The following is a 19,011-nucleotide window of genomic DNA, read 5'->3' on the forward strand; positions in this document are numbered from 1 at the left end:
AACGCTGTCCGGGGCGCCGGAACAGGCGGTTACCGGCGACCCCCACCTCAAAAATTGTGCTTCCGAAATCTCTTGATGTCGATTCCGCGGGGGCGGCCGCGCGGCCCCCCCGTGCCACGCACGGCAGAAGCCCTTTTTAAAGCTACGCTTCCGCCCCGCTCCCACCGGAAAGCGCCAGGCTACCACCTATGTCACGGCGAGCCCCGCGTCCCACGGAAAGAACAGTCCCCGGATCCTCGTTCTTTATCTCTTTCTCCATAAGTTTCACCACTCTTTCCAGCCATTCTGCCTTTTTTCCCCAAAAAACCTGCCATTTCTCCGCCTCGCTGGTTCTTGAGATATGCAAATCGCGCGGGGCATGCTGGGACTTCTCCCTGACGCGCCCGAGTCGAGGGGGGGGCGCCTTTGGCGGGCGCGGTGTCGCGCATGCGCAGCCAGGTTCCCTCCCGATTGGCGGCGCTGTGAAGCGTTTCCGGGTGGCGGCGGGCGGTGCCCCCGGAAGGGCTCCGGGTGCGCGGCGGAGGGAGCGCAGCCGGCGGCGGTGCCTCGGTCCGCCCGCGGGTCATGGGGAGGTACGGGACGGCGGGGAGCGCTGGCGGGGGGTCCTTCCCCGGTGGCGGGAGGCTCCGGCTGTTCTACACCGGCTTTTACAGCCTAAAATACTGAGGGGCCCGGGCGGGAGCCCGGGGGTGGGCGCGGCAGGCCGTGCTCCGCCGCTCCCCGGGAGGGGCCGGGCCCGGGGCCGGTGTTCAAGCCCCCGCCCGTGTGGTGGTCAGCAGCCGGGGCGCGGGGTCCCGGGGCCTGAGGGGCGACTCCCGCAGCCCTGCCAGGTGGGGCCCGGCCCGGTGTGGGGCCGTGTCGGCTCGGGGCGGCTGTCGGTGACCTTGGCTCTTCCCGACGGCTTTGGCCGCGGCTCCCCGGCAGCCTGCGGAAACGTTTTGCACGGGGAGGTTTGGTTCGGTCCCGTAACGGCGTTCCCCGTGGGCAGTCGTGGGGCCGGTGACCTCTTTAAGCGGGTGGCTGGGAAGATGCTGGAAGAAAAGCTCTGAGCGCGGTGTACGTGGAGCTGTTGCCTCCCCAGATGCCGGGTGTCGGTGCTGCAGGGGTAAAACGGGAAGCTGGAAGCTCTGCGGCGAGGAGGAGGGAGGTTTGAGTTACCCTTCAGCATCTCAGAAACACATCCAGGGGGGAAAAAAGGACTTTCTTATTCTTTCCCTTTTAGCTAGCGCACCTAACGGATAAGCGCTTGTAACGGATGCTTCCTCTCGTAAGGGAGGACTTTGTCTCACGTTTATAATAACTAAAGCAAACCCCAAGATCTTTCCCAGTTTTCTCTGTTAACAATAAAGAGACGCCCAGACTGGACGATCCTTTGCAAAACTGCTTAAATATTTGGTGAAAATCGTTATGTCTTAATGGAAGCGGGAACCCCCCCAGCGCTCCAGGGAATGCGCCAAAGGTTTGTTTGGCTTTAAGGTAGGCTTTAATTACAGCTGTAACCCTGCGCTGTCAATGCTAATGAGTTACAGCGGGTCAGTGGTGCTAATTGCAGCCACCAGACCTATTCCTGCCGCGGAGGGAAGCTGCCGTTGCGGAGGTCGGGGCTCACCTGCACGTTGCTGCTGGCGGCAGATACCAAGGTACTCTGTTTTCTGACAGAAAAATGGAATTTGGCCAAATTTCTACTCCCTCTTCAGGATCCTGGGAGATGCCTCGTCTTCCGCAGCAGCGTACGCTCACGTACTGCTCACGATTGTGTAATATCTTCCGATAGATAAACCCTCTCGCGCCGTAGTAAGGACAACGCGTGCTCTCTTGCGTGAAACCGTTGCCTCTCGCGATCTTACGATAGCATGGGTGATACGAAAAATATCTGGTGTTCCTGTAGGAATGAGAGTTATATGGAAGAGAGGAGGAAGCGAGAGTAGGTTAACGCTGACTGCTGATGGACTGGGAAGGCTTTGGAAAATGGCCTCTCCGTTTGCTGGCCCCACAGCGGTTGCTGATGTAATTAAAGATCTAGACACTCAGATAGCTGTAAGTAACGCGCTGGGGCTTGCCGCGGGGCCAGCATGCGGGATTTGTCCTGGGAATCTGCGCATCCCGATAGTTTTGTGTTTGGTGATCTTAACGGCACGCAAAGGGTGCGATAAGATCCGCAAATAAATGAACAAAACGACTTTATGTGAATAAAGTGCATCCTGCCCAAGGATTTCGGCGCTTTCTCCCCTGCATGGTGGGTAAGAATTCCTGCTTTGTGGCTTTGTAAACTGAGGCATGGGGGTGAGCAGCCTGAGATCAGCCTAAGCTAAAACCAAGACTAGCACACCAAAGTCCCTCCTGAACTTGTGCTGAGCTCCTCGTCCAGAAATGTCATCTGAGGGATTTTAGGGTGTGAATGTAATGGTTTTCTATTGTTAATTAGTTAAAATTGAGCTAGGAATTTGCTGTGAGCGCTACAGAAGTGTGTCTTTGGATATAAATTCTCCTAAAAGGGCTCCGTGTCTGTAGGTGCAGCAGTGCATGAGTGTGCCTTGGAATGAAGCACTAAAGCAGCCGCTTCTAAGTACTCCTGCGTGATTTCTGGTTTGTGTTTTGGTATGAATTAATCCAAACTAACAAAGCTTGCCCTGATGAGGGGAAACTGTCTGTTTCTAGCTCAGGTAGCAGACACTCCGTTCATCGCTTTGTATGCGAATGTGCTGTAAAGCTGTTTAAACAAACTCTCTTCTTCTCTCGTAAGTAAGTTCACCCTGAAACGTATGGGCTTTTCTGAAAAGGCGTCTGCTCTCAGCGACTGCTTCTCACCCTTCTCTGGGCCCGACGGCAGCTGCTGCGGCCGCTGCGCGAGGGACTTTTACATCAAACTGTTCGTTAAACGCTCATTTCGCGTGACAGACCTGTCGCTGCTGCCCACGCCACTTGCGGGGGTGGAAGGCCCAGGGTTTGGACGAGTTTCCTTTCACGGAGCGGTGAGGACAGAGCAGAGCTTCATTGAGCCTGGATTTTAGAGCCTTCCAGCCATGAAATATAGTAGCTGCCAGTCAGTCTGTGTGTTAGCTCAGTGCCCAATAACCTGAATAACTTCAGGCACCGAAGGGTGAACCTTGGAAGATCTGAGTAACCAGTTAAGCTGCCACAACCCACTTCTGCTTCACCGTTAACAGCTCAGTAAATCTGACTTCATTTACCGTGGCTGTCGGTTGCCCGGTGTGGGAAGAACAAATCGAAGGTGTGGGTGTGCGCATGTGTTTCTCGGTCACGTTACCTCTGAGTACCCAGACTTGTGCTCTCAGAACCGAAAACGAACCTTATGTTGTCAAGCCCACACCGAGGGATCGCTGCGGGTCAGACTTGAGGCGCGGTGGTGTCGAAAAGGAGACCTCCACCCTGCAGCGGACACCCCAGGGAGCTTGAACCCTCTCTTCTTCTTGGGCCCATGGAGTGTGGAGATGAAGACTCAAACCTGCGCCTGCTGTTCCCCTGCATTGCTGCTGCGGGAGAGCAAGCCGTGTCCTTTAGTTAAATCTTCTTCACATGGTCTCTTCCTTGAAGCTGTTTGCGGTCCAAGTGAAATGTGGTCAGCAGGGCCCTGACCGGAGGGCGAGGGCTGGACACGCACGTGGGATTCAGCCCGAGGAACGAGCCGGCGGGTCAGTGCCACCGCAGAGCTGCTGCCTCTTGGCAGTGCGCTGCGTGCGGCCGCTGTGCTTCTCGTGGCAAACTTCATATTCCATATACCAGGGAATGTTTTCTCTTCGTCTAAACATTGCTCCTCCCTTCTTGCTGTGTCCAGAGAGACCCCATCTTCTATAAACCTCTGGACCCCATCAGGACACTGCGGTTTACTCTGGAGAAAGACGTGATCGCCCCGTTGAATTCCTTCTCTGTTTGCTAACTGTGGCTTTCGTTTTCTTTTCCAGTTGATTGGTTTGGGTCCCCACAACCCCAAGAAGAAGCAGGACCTAGATAAGCTTTATGATCTAAAAGCTAAAGCCCAACAGATTATGAACCAGTTTGGCCCTTCTACCTTGATCAACCTCTCCAACTTCTCCTCGATAAAGCCAGAACCAGCCAGCACTCCCCCACAGAGCTCCATGGCCAACAGCACCACCGTGGCAAAGATGCCGGGGACGCCCAGCGGAGGAGGACGGCTCAGTCCCGAAAGCAACCAGGTAATTTCATCCCCGACTTCAGGACAGTGGGGGAGATGCTCAGACCTGCCTGTGGCTTAATTCCTCTCCCTCCTTAAACTACCGGCAAAAACTTAATGTCTATTAAAGTATCAGTTACAGGGTGAGCAAACATCTTCATGTCTTTCTTCCCTCCCAGGCACTTTCAGGCTGGATGGGGTATGGATGCTGTAGGTGTAGAGGTTTTTTTGGTCTCAGGAAAATGTATGTTGGGGGTGCGATTGGGAAATTCTTTTTAGATGGGAGAAATAAAAGTGCAGGTTTGTAGCTTCCGTCTTACTGGGGTGGTGCGAGAGGCAACACCACTGCCAGGAGCTGCTGACTTGCGTGTTTGCTTCTTGTGGTGTGGAGTCTTTGAGGTGCGTAAAATATGCTGCTGCCCAGCAAGCGCTCCAGGAACGCACCCTGATCTCTCTGCGGGCTTCCCTGGCACCGTGACCTCTCTGGGAAGCGTACTAGTCCCCCGACACAAACACAGGCGCAGCGGTTCCACCGTTGGTGTACGGGAACCAGGAAGGGCAGGAATTTCCCCCCTGTGTCTGGTTCATCTGACCAGGCTGACAGATCAGTGCTGATAGCTTTCATCCGTATCCTACAAGACTAAGTGTCCTGCTGTCGTTCAGCCGCAGTGAAATATCTGCTCCCTGCCATGTGTGGGCTGAGAGGGTGCTGCCTTCTGCCCTAGAATAGCCCAGCACTCGCATATCTCTCTGCTTTCCATTTGAAACGCTAAAGCTGATAAGCGCTAGAGCCATGGGAATACTTCCTGAGCACAAATTTAGTCACTGATATGTTGCTCGCACTTGTCTGCCTCTTAAGACTTCTAGTTTTGCCTTTGCCCCCTCTTGCCAGCAGCCTTGCTTCAGGCAGTGCCATTTTAGTGCAGGAGACTCATTTATCCTGGCCTGCTGCATTCCACTTTCTGTTCAGAGCAACACTGGTGCTTGAAAAGGACTCCTTAACACCTGATGTTTCTTATCTCTGCCATTCCTGAACTGATACGCTGTGTCAACGCGTGTGACTTGGGCCTCGGGGCTAGCGAGAGAGGAGGTCTTTTGTGGCTGTGCCGCGTGGGCAGCCGCTTTGCTAAAGTAGGGCAGTAAATCGTTCCTCTTCTCCCCCACGCTCAGGTTTTAACCAAGAAGAAATTGCAGGACCTGGTGCGTGAGGTGGATCCGAACGAGCAGCTGGATGAAGATGTGGAGGAAGTAGGTACCAACCCATGTCAGGGGCTGCAGAAAGCGCTAATCTGGGATTTTTCATGGACCCGTGGCCCTTTGTCCAAGGCAGGGAGGGTTGGTTCACATAACGCTGCTGTATTCTCATGTTTGCTGCAGCCTTCACCCCTCCATGTCTGTTCCTGCGTCCCAGTGTCGACAAGGGTTTTAAAACAGCAATTGTAGCAAACGCCTTTGAAATACTAGCTTCTGCGGGTTCATTTTCATCCTCTCCGCGTGATTTCAGCTGCTCGGTACTGATAAGACCGGTTGTTGTCCTTGTTCCGCCACAGATGCTGTTGCAGATCGCCGATGATTTCATAGAGAGTGTGGTGACGGCTGCCTGCCAGCTTGCACGGCATCGCAAGTCAAACACCCTGGAAGTGAAAGACGTCCAGTTGCATCTTGGTGAGTGACTTTTTTTTTTATTTTATTTTTTTCCCTTTGGCTGAGAGCTGGGCGCTGCCCTGAAGTCAGGGCATGGCTGCGATGTTGGGGTGGAAACCTGTGAGTAGCTACAGATTCGTTGCTACTTAATAATGCCTTAATAATCAGGGGATGAACACGGGGTGTCTGCCCCTAACCATCCCCTCTCCAGATTTTGCAGTTGTGCGGTTCGTAGCTGTCCGTCAGCCTGTGCTGGAAGGTCCCTAGCACAGGGACTGTGTCTTTACCATGTTTAATGCTGCACAGCCCTCCGCTGCTCTGCTTTTGTGAAGCTTTTATAGCTGGTATGCGGATCACCAGCACGTCTCTAGCACTGGCTCCAGGCGGGCGCGCTGCCGGTATGTTCGTGATGACGAGGCCGCTCTTGCGGCGGGCGGTTGGGGTAGAGCGCGCTGACCGGCGCTCTCTCTTCTAGAGCGTCAGTGGAACATGTGGATCCCGGGCTTTGGTTCTGAAGAAATCAGGCCCTACAAAAAAGCCTGCACTACAGAAGCTCACAAACAGGTAAGGAGCCCTCAGCAACGCGGAGAATCGCGTGGTAGAAGCCTGGTATGGAGAGGGTGGTCTTGGACTCCTGGCGTGATGGGAACTTGTAGCCTCTTCCAAATAGTTTGGACTTGAAATAACTTCCAGAGTCTCCTCGCCTGCTTGTGCAGAGAGGATTGAGGTTGCTCTGGCTCCTCTGTGGTGGTGCAGTGCTGGCTGTGCCCCAAGAGAAGCAGCAGTACTCGCCGTCTGAAGGGCAGCCCAGCTCGGAAGGGTTAAAAAACAGCTGAGAGCTGTGGACAGTGACTTGTCAGCTGCCCCCTTGCAGATCCTGTGCTCCGTCTTTGCGCAGAAGGGACTGAAAGCACGCTGCTAACTCCTCTGGTTCAGTTGAAAATCCATGCCCAGGCCTGGGGGGTTAAATGCTGGCGTAGCCCCTCGAACCGCTCCGGGAGTCTGGATGTTCCAGGTGAACCGCAGGGCTCGTTGACAGGCTGTGCCTCGAGTTCCTGGGGCCGTGTTATGTCTGCAGCCCGATGCTGCACTCGAGTATTTTTGCGAGCGGTGTACGGCACCTCCTGTGTCTGTGTGTAAGGGTCGGGGCTCCGGGCCGCTCACCGCCCTAAGAATTTAAAAGCTGCAAAAAGCCTGAAGGCCCGGGATGGTCTTCGGAGAGCACACCGTTGTCCTGGGATTTCGGCTGTAGGTTGGAGCTGAGCAGCTCTGGGGTTTTTTTCCCCTTAATTTTGCTTTAACTGAATTGGGCCATGGCTTTTTAAGCGTTCGGTCAGAGCTGGGGAGGAGCCGCCCTGCAGGAGCCGTTGGATTCACGGATGATATCGCATCTCCCCTCCTGAAGCTCCCGCAGCAGCGGCTGGGCAGAGAGAGAGGAGGCCTTGAAGTGGGGTTTGATCCCCTGCGCTGTTTATTCCCACTGCCCCTCACTAGCGTCGGTGTTTTACTTGCCAGCCCCGGGTGTCGAGGAGAGGAGCACGGACGCTTTCTTTTCCTCTGGCTCCAGCTCGGGATCACATTAAGATGCAAACGGACTCGACAGACCTGTGTGGAAACAAGTCGGGCAGTGTCCTGAGAGAACCCGAGATACCTTGTTCCTGCACGGCTGCAGGTTGTTTTGCAGTAACCTTGTCTGAGACGCTCACCTTCCCACGTTTTTCTCTTTCTTGTTACAGAGAATGGCACTGATTCGCAAAACCACCAAGAAATAGCCCTTGGGAAGAGCCGGGAGAAGACGCCAGTGCATTTTGGGATATCTGCCTCTCCCCTGAAGCCTCCATGATGCCATCCATGGGATATTTTTTTTAATGCTTTACAGAGAAGCATATATTTTTTATTAACGGTGCAGCAATATCTTGACTTTATGAGGAGATCTGCCAAAAACATTCTACGCCCCCTTCCTCATTCCCCCTAAGAGCGCAACGTATCTCAAAACAAAGACTTTTATTTGTGACTTGAAAGTGGTTTATCGTATCAGTGATTATCCAAGGGACAGAGCATTTGATCTTGTGTGGGACAGTATTAGAAGCATCTGTAGAGGTTTTTGTTTCCTCCTTCCTGCCCCTACCTGCTCCAGTACTTTGTAATGTCAGTGTTTATATAAATACTTGCGTTTGTTTTACATGAATAAAGAAATTATTAATCTAAAACCGTGGCACAGTCTTGTGCTCTTCAGACAGCACGCGGAGGGACTGCAAGTGAAACGGGCAGGCAGCCTCCACGTCGCCTTGGTTTCGGCGTGTGGTGCTGTCCTGGTAAGAGATCGGGTTTAAAGTGAGTAGGGCCGTGCTGGTAGGGCTCGGCAGGCGGCTGTCCCTCTTTACATCCAGCCCCGGGGCGAGTAGTTTGCCCAGGGCTTGGATATTTGGACCGTTAGGAGTGGGACACGGTGACTGAGGACAAGAAATCAAGGCGATCCTGGTTCTCTCCTTGCCTGGGACGTAAAGAAAGGCCACGTCCCCCTGCCTGTTCCTGCCTGCTCTGCTCGGTCTTTGTCAGAGAAGCCGCAGGTGCCGTTTGTCGTGGTGAAGAGGGAGCCGGCAGCTCTGCAGGCTCCCCTGCACAACAGGGAGGCTTCCGTGGCCCCGGGAGCAGGAGCGGGGCCCGTCCTCCCTGCCCAGCTTGCTGCTGGGGCCCTCGGCCTCCCAGGCTGCCGGTACCTCCAGGGGAAACCGCCTTTGCTGGAGTAATTCAGAAACCAGGACGGGCTCTCTCCTCTCGCGTAACCGCCAGCTAAGTGCGATAAACGCACGCAGCCTCTGGGGTGAGGCCAGTCTGCCGGGCGCTCGGGGCAGAGGGAGGCTGTTTCTGCACCCCAGCCGTACTCGGCTGCTGCCGCGGGCACGGGGAGTTGTTCACCGGCTGCTCCAGCTCCGGGTACCCGGAGGAGCTGGAGTTCAGACCAGACCGTGCCCCCCTGAGCCTGGAGGAGACCAGCTCCGAGTGAAAGGGTCGGGCAGTAAAAGGGGTTTCGGCTCAACACGGATCTGATGTGGGACGTGGGGGGCCGGGAGGACCTGCGGCTCCTCTCTGGGGGATGGGGACAGCCTTGAAGCAAGGGGGTTTGGAGAGAGAATAGAGGAACGGGGGTGACGCCCGCCTCTCTGCAGACCGCTGCCCCATCCTGCCTGGGGACTTCGCCCTTCCCCTGGGCAGCCTCGGCGCTGGCTGCTTCCCCTTCCCCAGGAACACACGGGCAGGCAGAGAGGTGCACAGGGGGTGTTTAATGCGCCCTTGCAGTCGCTCGCTGCTCCGTCTCTGCCGCACCTCCTGCGCGTCGCGGTGGGCAGAGCCCGGCGTGTCCCAGCCCCGCCGGGACAGGCTGCCAGCGTCCCCAGCTCTAGCACGAGCATCTCTTCCGCTTCTCTTCCTTCTCCGGCGCCCGAGCCTTGAGCGGCGCTGGCAGCGGGACGCTGCTCTTCACCCCGTCCCACGCCTCGGTGGGAGCCAGCTGCCCCGTTTGCAGTGCTTGGTAGATGGCCAGCGTCAGCATCTGGAAAGCCTGGACCACGTTGCTGGCGTCCTTGGCCGAGGTCTCGACGTACTGCACCCCCAGCGAGGCTGCCAGCTTCTCTGCCTCCTTCCTGCCCACCCGCCGCTGCCCTGCCAGGTCGCTCTTGTGTCCCACCAGCAAGAAGACGATGCGGAATGGCTGGACCGTGTCCGTCACCTCCCGGTGCCACTGCCGGACGCTCTCAAAGGACGCGCGGTTGGTGAGGTCGAAGAGCAGCATCCCCCCAGCCGAGTTGCGGTAGTAGGAGCGAGTCACGGACCTGGGGTGCCAAGAGAAATGGGGTGAGCAGCCCCCGGGGCCCTCCTGTGCCGCCTTGGGCAGCATCTCCCCTGCCTGCGGAGCAGCCCCAGCCACGTCCTGCCCCCTGCAACCGGCACGTTGCGCCCAAGCCATCGTAAGAGCGAGGAGAATCGTCCTCCTTTCGCTGTATCAGCAAGTGGTCCAGGCAGCCCTGTCCCTGCACGGCCATCAAAGTTCGTCCGTCCCCTGCAGCCACAGCCCCTGAGCTCTCCCGTTCCCTGGAGCCACAGTCCTGGAGCTCTCCTGTCCCCTGCAGCCGTGTCCCTCGAGCTCTCCTGTCCCCTGCAGCCCAGCCAGCGGTGGGCAGCCCCGGCAGTGAGGTGCGAAGGCCCCTGGCAGCTGAGCTGGGGAAGCTGCTTTGCCCAGCTCCCAGCGGGCTCCCAGCCTCTTCCCCCAGCCCCCTGCAGCTGGTGGGGCAGAGGGGTGCGTGGGGTGTCCCGTACCCCCCCTCTGGAGCTGGAGCAAGGGCTTACAAGGCAACCCCAAGGGCTCCTTTCCCTGGGAACACCCTCGGCTTTGGCTCCCCTGGGCTCCTGCAGCCCGCCCGGTGCTGGGCATCGCGGTTCCTCACCCACGGGGCTCCCCCAGCAAAGGGACCGGTGGGAACGCAGCCCTCCCCCGGCCCTCCCCGGGGCTGGGATCACAAGATCCCACCAGCACCCCAAATCCAGGGGGGACGCCCGGCTCCATCACCCCTCCCCACCCCCACGGCCAGAGCCGAACCCACCTGAACCGCTCCTGCCCGGCCGTATCCCAGAACTGCAGCTTCACCCGCAGCCCCGGCTCCAGCTCCACGAACTGGACGTAGAAATCCACCCCCACCGTCTGGTTGATGGCATCCAAGAAGACGCCCTCGGTGTAGCACCGCAGCAGCGAGGACTTCCCCACCGTCGAGTCCCCCAGCATGATCACCCGGAACTGGTATTGCCACCGCGGCTCCATCGGCACCTCCGCTGTCTGCTGGGACCCGCCGCCTCCGCGCCGGGCGCAAGTACAGGCAGGCAGCGCCGGGCTCCTCCGCTCCTCCACCCAGGAGGCGTTCCCGCCCCGCCATGGGTGCTGGGTGGCCCCTTCGGAGCCCCTTTCCTCCCTTTAGCTTGGATCCATCCAGCTGGAAGCACTCGGGGGGTGCCTGGTCCCATTTTCCCAGGGGGTGGCCCTGGGACACGAGGCCCATCAAGTGACACGGCCACATGCAGATGTGTGGGGGTGTTACCCCGCCAGTGACCCCCCCCCCAAAGCAGAGCATCCCCCATGTCATGGGTTGAGCACGGCGACGTGTCCCTGCCAGGGGTCCGGCACTCGGCAGAGCCTTTATTTAGTGCAGAAAAGCCTCAAGTTTATTAAAAACACTCCTGCAGGGGAGTATTATTTTTTCAGAGCCCCCAAATTAAGGCTTGAAATAAACCCGAGCCAGGGTGGGGACGCAGCCCCGCGCATCGCCCGAGGGCAGGGGGCTGCAGGACGGAGAGAGAAACATCCCCACGGGTGGAGGGTCCCGTGTCCCCCCCTCCCCGTCAGCACCGGCAGCGCTCCCGGGGCTCCCCCTGCGCCGGGGGCCGGCGGCGGCTCTGGCTGGGGATGAGCCTGATGCCGCCGCAGCCCCGGTGAGGGGCGAGGACCCCCCGCCCCAGCGCCCGCTGGATGTCCCCCGCCAGCGTCTGGAAGGCCAGCTCCACGTTGAGGTTGCTGCGGGCCGAGGTCTCCACGAAGGCCATGCCCAGGGCGGTGGCCAGGTGCCCGGCCTCCTCCGCCGACACGGCTCGCTCGGCCACCAGGTCACACTTGTGTCCCACCAGGACGAAGGCGGGGGGCCGGTCCCCGGCGGCTTCGCGGTACCACTCGGGGACGTGCTCGAAGGACGCCCGGTTGGTGAGGTCGAACACCAGCAGCACCCCCGCCGCGCTCCGGTAGAAGGACCTGGTGATGGACCTGGGCACACGGGGGGGGAGGTTCGGGGGGCACCCCAGCACCCGCCAGCCCCTGCACCCACTTCTCTGGGATGGGGCTCAGGGGATTTTTTGGGTCCCAGCTGGAGCAGGAAGGGGAGACCTGCCTGCACCATCTACACCCCAATTTTCTGTTCAGCATCCCCCCCCAGACCGGGGGGCTCCAGAGGAGACCTGTGGGGTTTTGCAGGGGCTCGGGGGTCCCTCCACCCCCCCCAGCCTGGGATGCAGTGGGGATGGGGCAGCACCCATGGGTGGGTGCTGATGGGGCTGAGCACTGGGGGGAAACAGGGCACCCCCAGACCAACCCTGGGGCACCCAAAAGTCTCCCAGGGATGGGGGCGGCGCGGGACCCCTCGCTCCAGCCACAGCACCCGCCTCGTCAGCCCGTCACACCCCATTTGAGCCTCTTCCACGCTCCCAGGAGCTGCTGGCTCCAGCCTGATGCAATCAGGAAGGCAATCACCCGGCCCCAGCCCACCGGCACCCCAGGACCAGCACCCGGCCCTGCTCCCTTGGCCGCCCCCCCCAAACCAGCTCTGCCTTCACCGCGAGCTCAGCACAAGGTTGCAACGGCCCCGAAAGCGTCACCGTCCCAGCGAGCCGTCGCTGCCTGTCCCCGCACGCCCGGCCGGGGACTTTACACCCACCCCGGGGCGGGGGGATGAGTCAGCTGGGTGCTGGGGTCCCTCACGGGGGCTGTGTCCCCGTCCCCACCTCACCTGAACCGCTCCTGGCCGGCCGTGTCCCAGAGCTGCAGCTTGGCCTTGCCGGTGGGCGGCAGCGGGACGGTGCGGCTGTAAAACTCCACGCCGACGGTGGGGCAGGGGGTGGCCGTCCCCCCGCCCGGACCCTCCGCGAAGCAGCGCAGCAGCGACGACTTCCCCACCGCCGCGTCCCCCAGCACGATGACGCGGAACTGGTAGTGTCCCCCGGGGTTGGTGTCCTCAAAGGGCCCCGTCACCGTCCCCATGCCAGCGGCTGTGCCCGGAGAGGCCAGGTTCACCCACCCCAGGCTGGCCAGGTGCTGACCCGGCCGGGCTTCGCTGTGCTGGCGGGGCCGGGGCCAGGTCTCCACCCTTGTCCCCACCCCGCAGGGGACAGGGACACAGCTCTGGCCTCGCAGTCACCCGGGCAGACAAACAAACCGTCCCAGGGAGGAGGGAGAAGCCACCGGCTCTGTCCTCATCCTCCCATCCCCAGGACTCTGCGTTTGGCGTTGTCACACGCCCGCTCTGTCCCGCTGCCTGGTTTGGGCGACGAAGACGGGGACAGCCGGGCTCCGGCTGTACGAACGCGCTGCCGCAGAGGGGCTGGTGCCCCCCAGGAAGCCAAAATCCTGGGAGAGCCTCCACGGGAAAGGGGCCCTCGAGTCCCCTCGGGGAGAAGGGAAGAGGGTCGGAGGCGCCGACTCCGCGTCCCCCGGACAAAGGTGCCCTCTGCAAACAGCCCGGCTCACCGCAGCAGCACAGGGACTTCGCCACGGCCCAGCCCTCCCCCTCCTGATGGCTGCGCAGAGACGGGGAATAACGGACTGGACTCCTCGAAGAGCTCTGGGGCTGCTTCCACCCCCAATTTGTTCTCCATCGTGAGAAAATGGGCAACTCGAGCAGCCGGGGCTCCAGCGGACGCCGCCTACCTTGCAAGACGCTGCCTTTCCCTGGGCAGGAGCCGTTCCGCACCTCCGTGGTTTCCCACGCAGCTTTCCTGCGCTGCCAGGGACCCCCCGCCCCGGGCTGCCGAGGGGAAGCTCCGGGAGGGTGCCGCACCAGCTCCGTGCCCGGAGAAAGAGAAAGCAAAAGCCCGGCTCCTGATCGAGGCAGCTCTGGTGTGCAAAGGGCTTCCCTTTGCGGTAACTCAGTGCTACGAGGAGCATGAACTTGCACCAAGTCAGACACGCAGATTTCCAGGAAAAACAAGTACATCCACCAGCACAGCCCAGTCGCGCAGCAGCTGCCTGGAGATGCAGCCCACCAGCACAGCCATGGGAGAACCCCCAAAGCTCACCCCGAAGGATGGGTGACCTCAGGTGGAAGAAGTTGCTGAGGTTTCACGAGTTAAGTCTCACCCTCAGCAGGCGGCAGGACGCTCCCCAGCCCCCGTAAGGGCAGGCAGGCACCACCCCAGACCAACGCACCCCAAACATGAGCACAGGAGACACAGCAAGAGTTTTTCAAGTGATTGCGTTTATTCACCCTCAAAATATTTTCTATCCAGGCCCTCCCCCAAGCTCTTCTCCTGAGGGAACTCCACGGAAGGGACTGCTCTTCCATGCCGGGTGTTTAAACGGGAGCTTGAGCAGCACCCGGAGCCAAACAAGTTCCCTCCGCTCGCGGTGCGGGCGAGCGGGGCACAGCAGTGGCTGTTCCCACCTGAGGGAGCTCACGGCTCAGGGAGGAGCCGGGATCCGGTCACGCAGAGCTCCCGCTTCTGGAGGAGAGGGCTGGGAAAGAACAAAGTCTGGCACTGTGGCACCGGCACCCGCAGGGCCTGGCTAATCTCAGCTCCATGCTCTACTTAGACCTGAAGAGGGGACAAAAAAATAATCCGGTCTGAATGAAGAGCAGTTCGAGTTGGCATTGCTTCAGATTTCACCTGCGTTAAGGAATTCCCTGGCCGTCCCTCTCCCCGCACCGTGCGGTGATTTCAGCTGGCTCACGCCTGGCCTCAGCCCCATATCCGCAGGATTCATCCAACAGTCTCCAAAGAAAGGAGTCATCACGGACCAGGCTGCGCTCAGAGGGCCGGCGCGGTGCGACTGATCTCACTGATGCTCTGCCCCCCAGATAATAAATAGCCTGCCCGATTAAAAACCTTACTGATGAAGTCGATCGTTCCCACCTGCAAAGCCCAGATTAAGGACTGGCCACTTCCAGCACAGGCACAGGCAGCTTGAACTGTCCTTTGTCCTCTGGGACTGGCAAGATCCCACCCACGAAACACCAAACATCCGGCAGTTGCCCACAGAGGACACTCACGTGCTCCATGCCACAGCTTCCCCACGACTCAGGCCCCAAGGAAAGCAAAGGGAATCCCTTCACTGGGGACAGGGGCTCGTAAGCTCTCGGCCTTTTCCACTAAGCGAGTAATTCCTGAAAAAAACAGAGCCACGGGTAAGGATCTGACGTCGATGGGCCACGGTGCACTAGGAATCAACACGTCAGACCCAGCCCAAGCGAACACCAGCCTGCAAACCCTCACCGCACCTCTGCCCTCCGTGCCCAACACCTACCCCTTCTCTTGACCAGGGGGTTTCATGCCCACCCGGCCTTCCCGAAGGAGCAAGGCCACCACAGACTGTCTTCAAACTGGCCCCTCTCGGAGCAGCACTGCAGCAGCAAAGAGGCCGAGACCAGTTTGAATTTTATTCTTCCTCCTTTTTCGACCACAAGATCGGTATTCAGATCTGATGGGAAAGGGATCTGGAGGGACGGGTTACGGCGCTCTGACAAGGGCGTGCGTTCTCACCTCGGGTCTATCTGGCAGGCAGGCCATCGGCTGAGAGCGCTCCGAAACGTCAAGAAACCCTGGAACACATCGCAACACCCCCGACATCAGCAGCAGGCTGCAGACTGACACACCCCACCCAGAAACCACCAGAGCCTTGCAAGAAAAAACACCCTAATTCCAGAAAATATATAGGAGGGGCGAGTGACAGCAACAGGCAGAAGAGGCCCCGCAGTCAAAGACCTTCCCGTTGCTCTTGCATGTTGTTGGAGACCTGTAGCTACTGCCCGGAGCCACAGCTCTTGGATAAACATGCAGAGTCACCACCGAGCTCGCCTGGCAAAGCCAGCACAGCTCCAGAGCGGCAGATGCAGCGAGAGCAGAGTGATCTGCCGGCTTTGGATCAGATTTGATTCCCAGTTCTGCCACTAGCCAGGCCCAGCGACGCTGGGGAGAGAAAGTCCCCTTACCCCACCCACACACGATCTCAACAGAGCAAGAAGTAAGGGGATTCTGCAGTCCTTAGTGACCGGAGAGATACTTGTGAGGGGCCCCGCCAGCGGGAATTCCTCGTCTGCAGGGCCGAACCCCACGCCCGAGTCCTGTGGAGGGTCCACGGCGTCGGGAACAAGGACCACGCCGGCAGCATCTGCCAGCAGAGGGCCAGGAAATGCTGCTGCTCCGGCCAAGGGCAAGAAGGCAACCAAAGGCAACCAAATTCCCAGCGTAAGGGGAGATTCCAGAACCTGAATCGCACATCTCACCTGCCCAACGCCGCCGAGCCGAGGCCGTCACCAGCCACCCTGCGCACTGGTATCACCTTCCATACCAGGATGCTGCTGGGGACGAGTACAGTCTTGAACTTCAGGCAGATCCTTAAGACAGAAGAAGTATCATAGAGCAACAGAAGAGCTGCGATGCCCACCGCCTCCCACCTCGTCGTGCACCAATTCGGACTCCAGAAGCAGGTATTCGGGGAAGCTGCTTTCTTCGAGGGACAGCACCCCCGGCCACCACCTCCGCCCCCAGCCAGGGCCCAGCCCCTCGCCCTCGGCTCGGCAGCCCCCAGGGTCCCCCGGGTCGTGTATTTTCCCGAAATGTTGCCGGACAGTTACGGAGGCTCAAACTGCGCGGCGACCGTCGAGGAAAACCCCTCGCTCTCGGCTCCTTTTTGACTGCATCTGCCACGGCACCGAGACAGATGCAGCTTCGATAGGGCCGGGCAGGTCTGCAGGGCTCCTCCGCCCAGCAGCCGCCTCTCCCAGGGCGGGTTTTTAATTCAGCCCGCTGCGGAGGCCACTCACCCACGGCGGCCCCGCCATCTTCCCCGCACGCCGGGCCCGGTCTGGGAGAGAGGGAGGGAGCAAGGCCCTCCCGCGCCCGCGCTGCCCTTCACAGCCCATCGGAGCGCCCCGAAGCGCCGCCGCCCGGGCGCGGAGCCCGCGGGGCGTCGATGCGGCGGGACCGAGCGGCGGGAGAGCCCCGGGGGAGGGCGGATGGCGGCGGATTGTCCCCGCGCCGCAGCCCCCCGTTGCCCAGCGCAGCCGCCATCACAGAGAGAGGCGGAAGGCACCCCGCGGCGGCCTTTTATAGGGCGGCAGCGCGGGCGCTGATTGGCTGCTGAGGCCGGGCCCTCCCGCAGAGCCTTCTGGGAGTTGTAGTTCGCGCCGCCTACAGCCCCCCCCCCCATGCCAGGCCGGACCATTCCCCAAAGGACAAACGCCCCCCTCCTCCGAGGGCCGCAGGGAAGGCAGGGGACATCCCACCCCCAAGCAGCAAGACCATGATTTGCAACCCCTCCACTTGCACCGGGGGCTGCGCCACACTCCCCCACCCCACCCGATGAGCTACAGTCTCATGGCACAAAGACAAATTCTCTCTCCTCCCCGCAAGGTCTGCGTCAAGGGTTTCTCTTCGAAAAGGTGAAGGCAGCAGCCACGTTTTTCCTACTCCTTCCTCCCTTTTGGAAGGTGGGGGGAACACCCCACCCTCGGGGAACAGAAGGAAAGTTTCTTGGAAACAAAAGTCTCTCTGCCAAAGCAATACCTCTGTCAGGTTCCGGGCTCATGCTCCATAAGCAGTGGGAAGGATTTACAATGAGAGCACCTGCCAACTGGTTGGAAGGGACTGCTGAAATTTCGGCAGGTACTGATGCTGAAGCCACAGCCACCATGAAAAATCAGGTTGAAAAGCCTGAGACTGCTTCCCGCTCCTGAGCCCTGGAGAAAGTGCAAAAAGCATGAGGGAGAGCAATAGTTAGGTTTTGATCTGTTCTGAGCAAAATTCACAGATGAAAAAATTCACAGTGCTCAGGAATCACCCTTTCAAGCTGGTAACCCCACCACAAACATGCCAGATTACCAACAAAATAAGCCTGGCACCCATTTAAAGGAGAAGTCAGTCTGGAAATGAGCCCCAAACCTTGCGTGACCAAGCTCTTCTAAAAACAGCCCTTGCCAAAGCCAGCAGGGACAGGTTACAAGCAGCTGGTCCCGTCCTCTGCCTCCTCCACGGATCCTGCAGCTGCTCTCCCAAGTCACGAGGTACTTCCCGGGCAGCCCGGATTCTCCTTGGCACAGCGACTCGTGTAAAGTGAACCCAGAAATCTCCCCGTCAAATCCTAGGGCAGGACAGAAACTTGCTCATTGTAGCAAAAACCCCCCAAATTCAGACAACCTTGGAAAAACCCCACCCCAAAAATTCAGACCTTGGAAAACAATTGTTTGGGAAGAGAATTTTCCAAATGCTAAAGGGGAAAAATCCCCAAAGAGCAATACCAAAAACCACCAGACGCTCAGTAGACCTCAGCCCATCATGAGAAGATGGATGGAGAGAAGACGGAGCAGAGAAGCTTCCCGCTGCATGCCTGCGGTGCTTGACCACAAGGTCAGCGAAGCCCTGATGAAGCCTCCCGGCATGGCTGGGAGCCTCACACCAGTCTCTTCCGTAGGGCAGGACGGGTGGAAGAGGCTGCAATTCCCACCGCTGGACAGGTGGGAGCAGACAACCCGCAGGGAAGCACTCTGTGAAAAAACAGCAGTAAGGAAAAGCACGTATGAATTAGTGATCCAGGTGGGCTGCCCTGCCTGCAGCTCCTCAGGGGTCCTGTGTGCTGAGGGGACAAGACGAACCCTGTCCACATACAACTCCATCTACATCGCCTGGACTGCGTTGTCTACCACGGCTTTGACCCTGGAAATTTTACAACAGAAGCAGCATATTGTTGTGAGGGTGTACCAACCACTACCCCCAAAACCCTTCTTCCAAAACTGACCCCACTTGGTAAAACCATTTTGACTGGGAATAACTGCTAAGGAAGAAAAGTGTAGTAACTTGAAAAAAAAAGGAGATATTTTCTGAAGAATGCTCTAACCAGGCAAAAAGGTAAAGCAAGCTTTGTAAGAGTAACATTTTCTGAACTAGCTCTATCAGTTGCTAAATGTAGCTATTGTATTCAAAATTCATACTCTATCCTGACACCGAATTAATTTCATGTCTAAGCAAATCCCAAGTTAAATCCAGAAACTGGTGTATCCAGTATGCTTTACAAGATACACTGGGAGATAGCAAGGCTGGAAGGTAAAAATTCCTCTCAGATCTTGTTTAGCAGAAGCTGGGGATTAGCAAGCCAGTAATGAGAAACTGAGTACGCAAAGATCAGAGTGAAACATCTCTGTTCCTCAAAAGGGATTCGGAGAAATACCTAAGGGTGTTGGGTACTTCTTGGTGTGCGGGACATGAACCTGTCTCCTGAAACTGGTCCAAGTAACAGGAATCTTCGCTAGTCGGACACACATGGAAAACATCGTCGCCAGCCCCTGTCAGACCCCTCAACCCACACACAGGGCTGCGCTGGTACAGACCCACGTTTGCTAAAGAAATGGTTTCAAACTCCTCATCCCATTGGAAGCTGGTTAGAATTTCTCACAGGCCACCCCCGACGC

General features: G+C 58.6%; 3 protein-coding genes and 5 non-coding genes across 9 annotated transcripts; 1 reads left to right on the forward strand and 7 right to left on the reverse strand.

Annotated features, from left to right (window-relative positions):
- Positions 1 to 9: 9 nt before the first annotated feature.
- On the reverse strand, positions 10 to 138 carry LOC142419553 (U11 spliceosomal RNA). Its single transcript, XR_012778585.1, has one exon. It is a non-coding gene; the product is annotated as a U11 spliceosomal RNA (small nuclear RNA).
- Positions 30 to 8,001, forward strand: TAF12 (TATA-box binding protein associated factor 12). 2 transcript variants are annotated; one of them, XM_075522377.1, is made up of 7 exons: positions 503 to 572; positions 1,889 to 2,037; positions 3,924 to 4,175; positions 5,324 to 5,401; positions 5,704 to 5,818; positions 6,273 to 6,361; positions 7,534 to 8,001. In XM_075522377.1, exons 2-7 carry the CDS (start codon positions 1,891 to 1,893, stop codon positions 7,567 to 7,569), a joined length of 717 nt encoding a protein of 238 aa, XP_075378492.1. In that variant the 5' UTR covers positions 503 to 572; positions 1,889 to 1,890; the 3' UTR covers positions 7,570 to 8,001. The 2 variants fall into 2 exon arrangements, with proteins under 2 accessions (XP_075378491.1, XP_075378492.1); XM_075522376.1 differs by lacking the exon at positions 1,889 to 2,037 and having other exon boundaries at positions 30 to 572.
- A 1,196-nt stretch (positions 8,002 to 9,197) lies between these two features.
- Positions 9,198 to 10,613, reverse strand: LOC142419414 (ras-related protein Rab-39A-like). Its single transcript, XM_075522378.1, has 2 exons — positions 10,399 to 10,613; positions 9,198 to 9,630 (listed from the first exon to the last, which is right to left on the reverse strand). The coding sequence occupies exons 1-2, from the start codon at positions 10,611 to 10,613 to the stop codon at positions 9,198 to 9,200; spliced, it is 648 nt and encodes a 215-aa protein (XP_075378493.1).
- A 575-nt stretch (positions 10,614 to 11,188) lies between these two features.
- Positions 11,189 to 12,593, reverse strand: LOC142419365 (ras-related protein Rab-42-like). The gene is made up of 2 exons (XM_075522281.1): positions 12,343 to 12,593; positions 11,189 to 11,603 (listed from the first exon to the last, which is right to left on the reverse strand). Exons 1-2 carry the CDS (start codon positions 12,591 to 12,593, stop codon positions 11,189 to 11,191), a joined length of 666 nt encoding a protein of 221 aa, XP_075378396.1.
- Positions 12,594 to 14,279: 1,686 nt separating this feature from the next.
- On the reverse strand, positions 14,280 to 14,350 carry LOC142419555 (small nucleolar RNA SNORD99). Its single transcript, XR_012778587.1, has one exon. It is a non-coding gene; the product is annotated as a small nucleolar RNA SNORD99 (small nucleolar RNA).
- A 566-nt stretch (positions 14,351 to 14,916) lies between these two features.
- On the reverse strand, positions 14,917 to 15,051 carry LOC142419549 (small nucleolar RNA SNORA61). The gene has a single exon (XR_012778581.1). It is a non-coding gene; the product is annotated as a small nucleolar RNA SNORA61 (small nucleolar RNA).
- Positions 15,052 to 15,254: 203 nt separating this feature from the next.
- Positions 15,255 to 15,385, reverse strand: LOC142419548 (small nucleolar RNA SNORA44). Its single transcript, XR_012778580.1, has one exon. It is a non-coding gene; the product is annotated as a small nucleolar RNA SNORA44 (small nucleolar RNA).
- A 762-nt stretch (positions 15,386 to 16,147) lies between these two features.
- LOC142419559 (small nucleolar RNA SNORA16B/SNORA16A family) lies at positions 16,148 to 16,291 on the reverse strand. The gene has a single exon (XR_012778591.1). It is a non-coding gene; the product is annotated as a small nucleolar RNA SNORA16B/SNORA16A family (small nucleolar RNA).
- Positions 16,292 to 19,011: the final 2,720 nt, after the last annotated feature.

The sequence above is a fragment of the Mycteria americana genome, chromosome 21, assembly GCF_035582795.1.
Source record: "Mycteria americana isolate JAX WOST 10 ecotype Jacksonville Zoo and Gardens chromosome 21, USCA_MyAme_1.0, whole genome shotgun sequence".
Lineage (NCBI taxonomy): Eukaryota > Metazoa > Chordata > Aves > Ciconiiformes > Ciconiidae > Mycteria > Mycteria americana.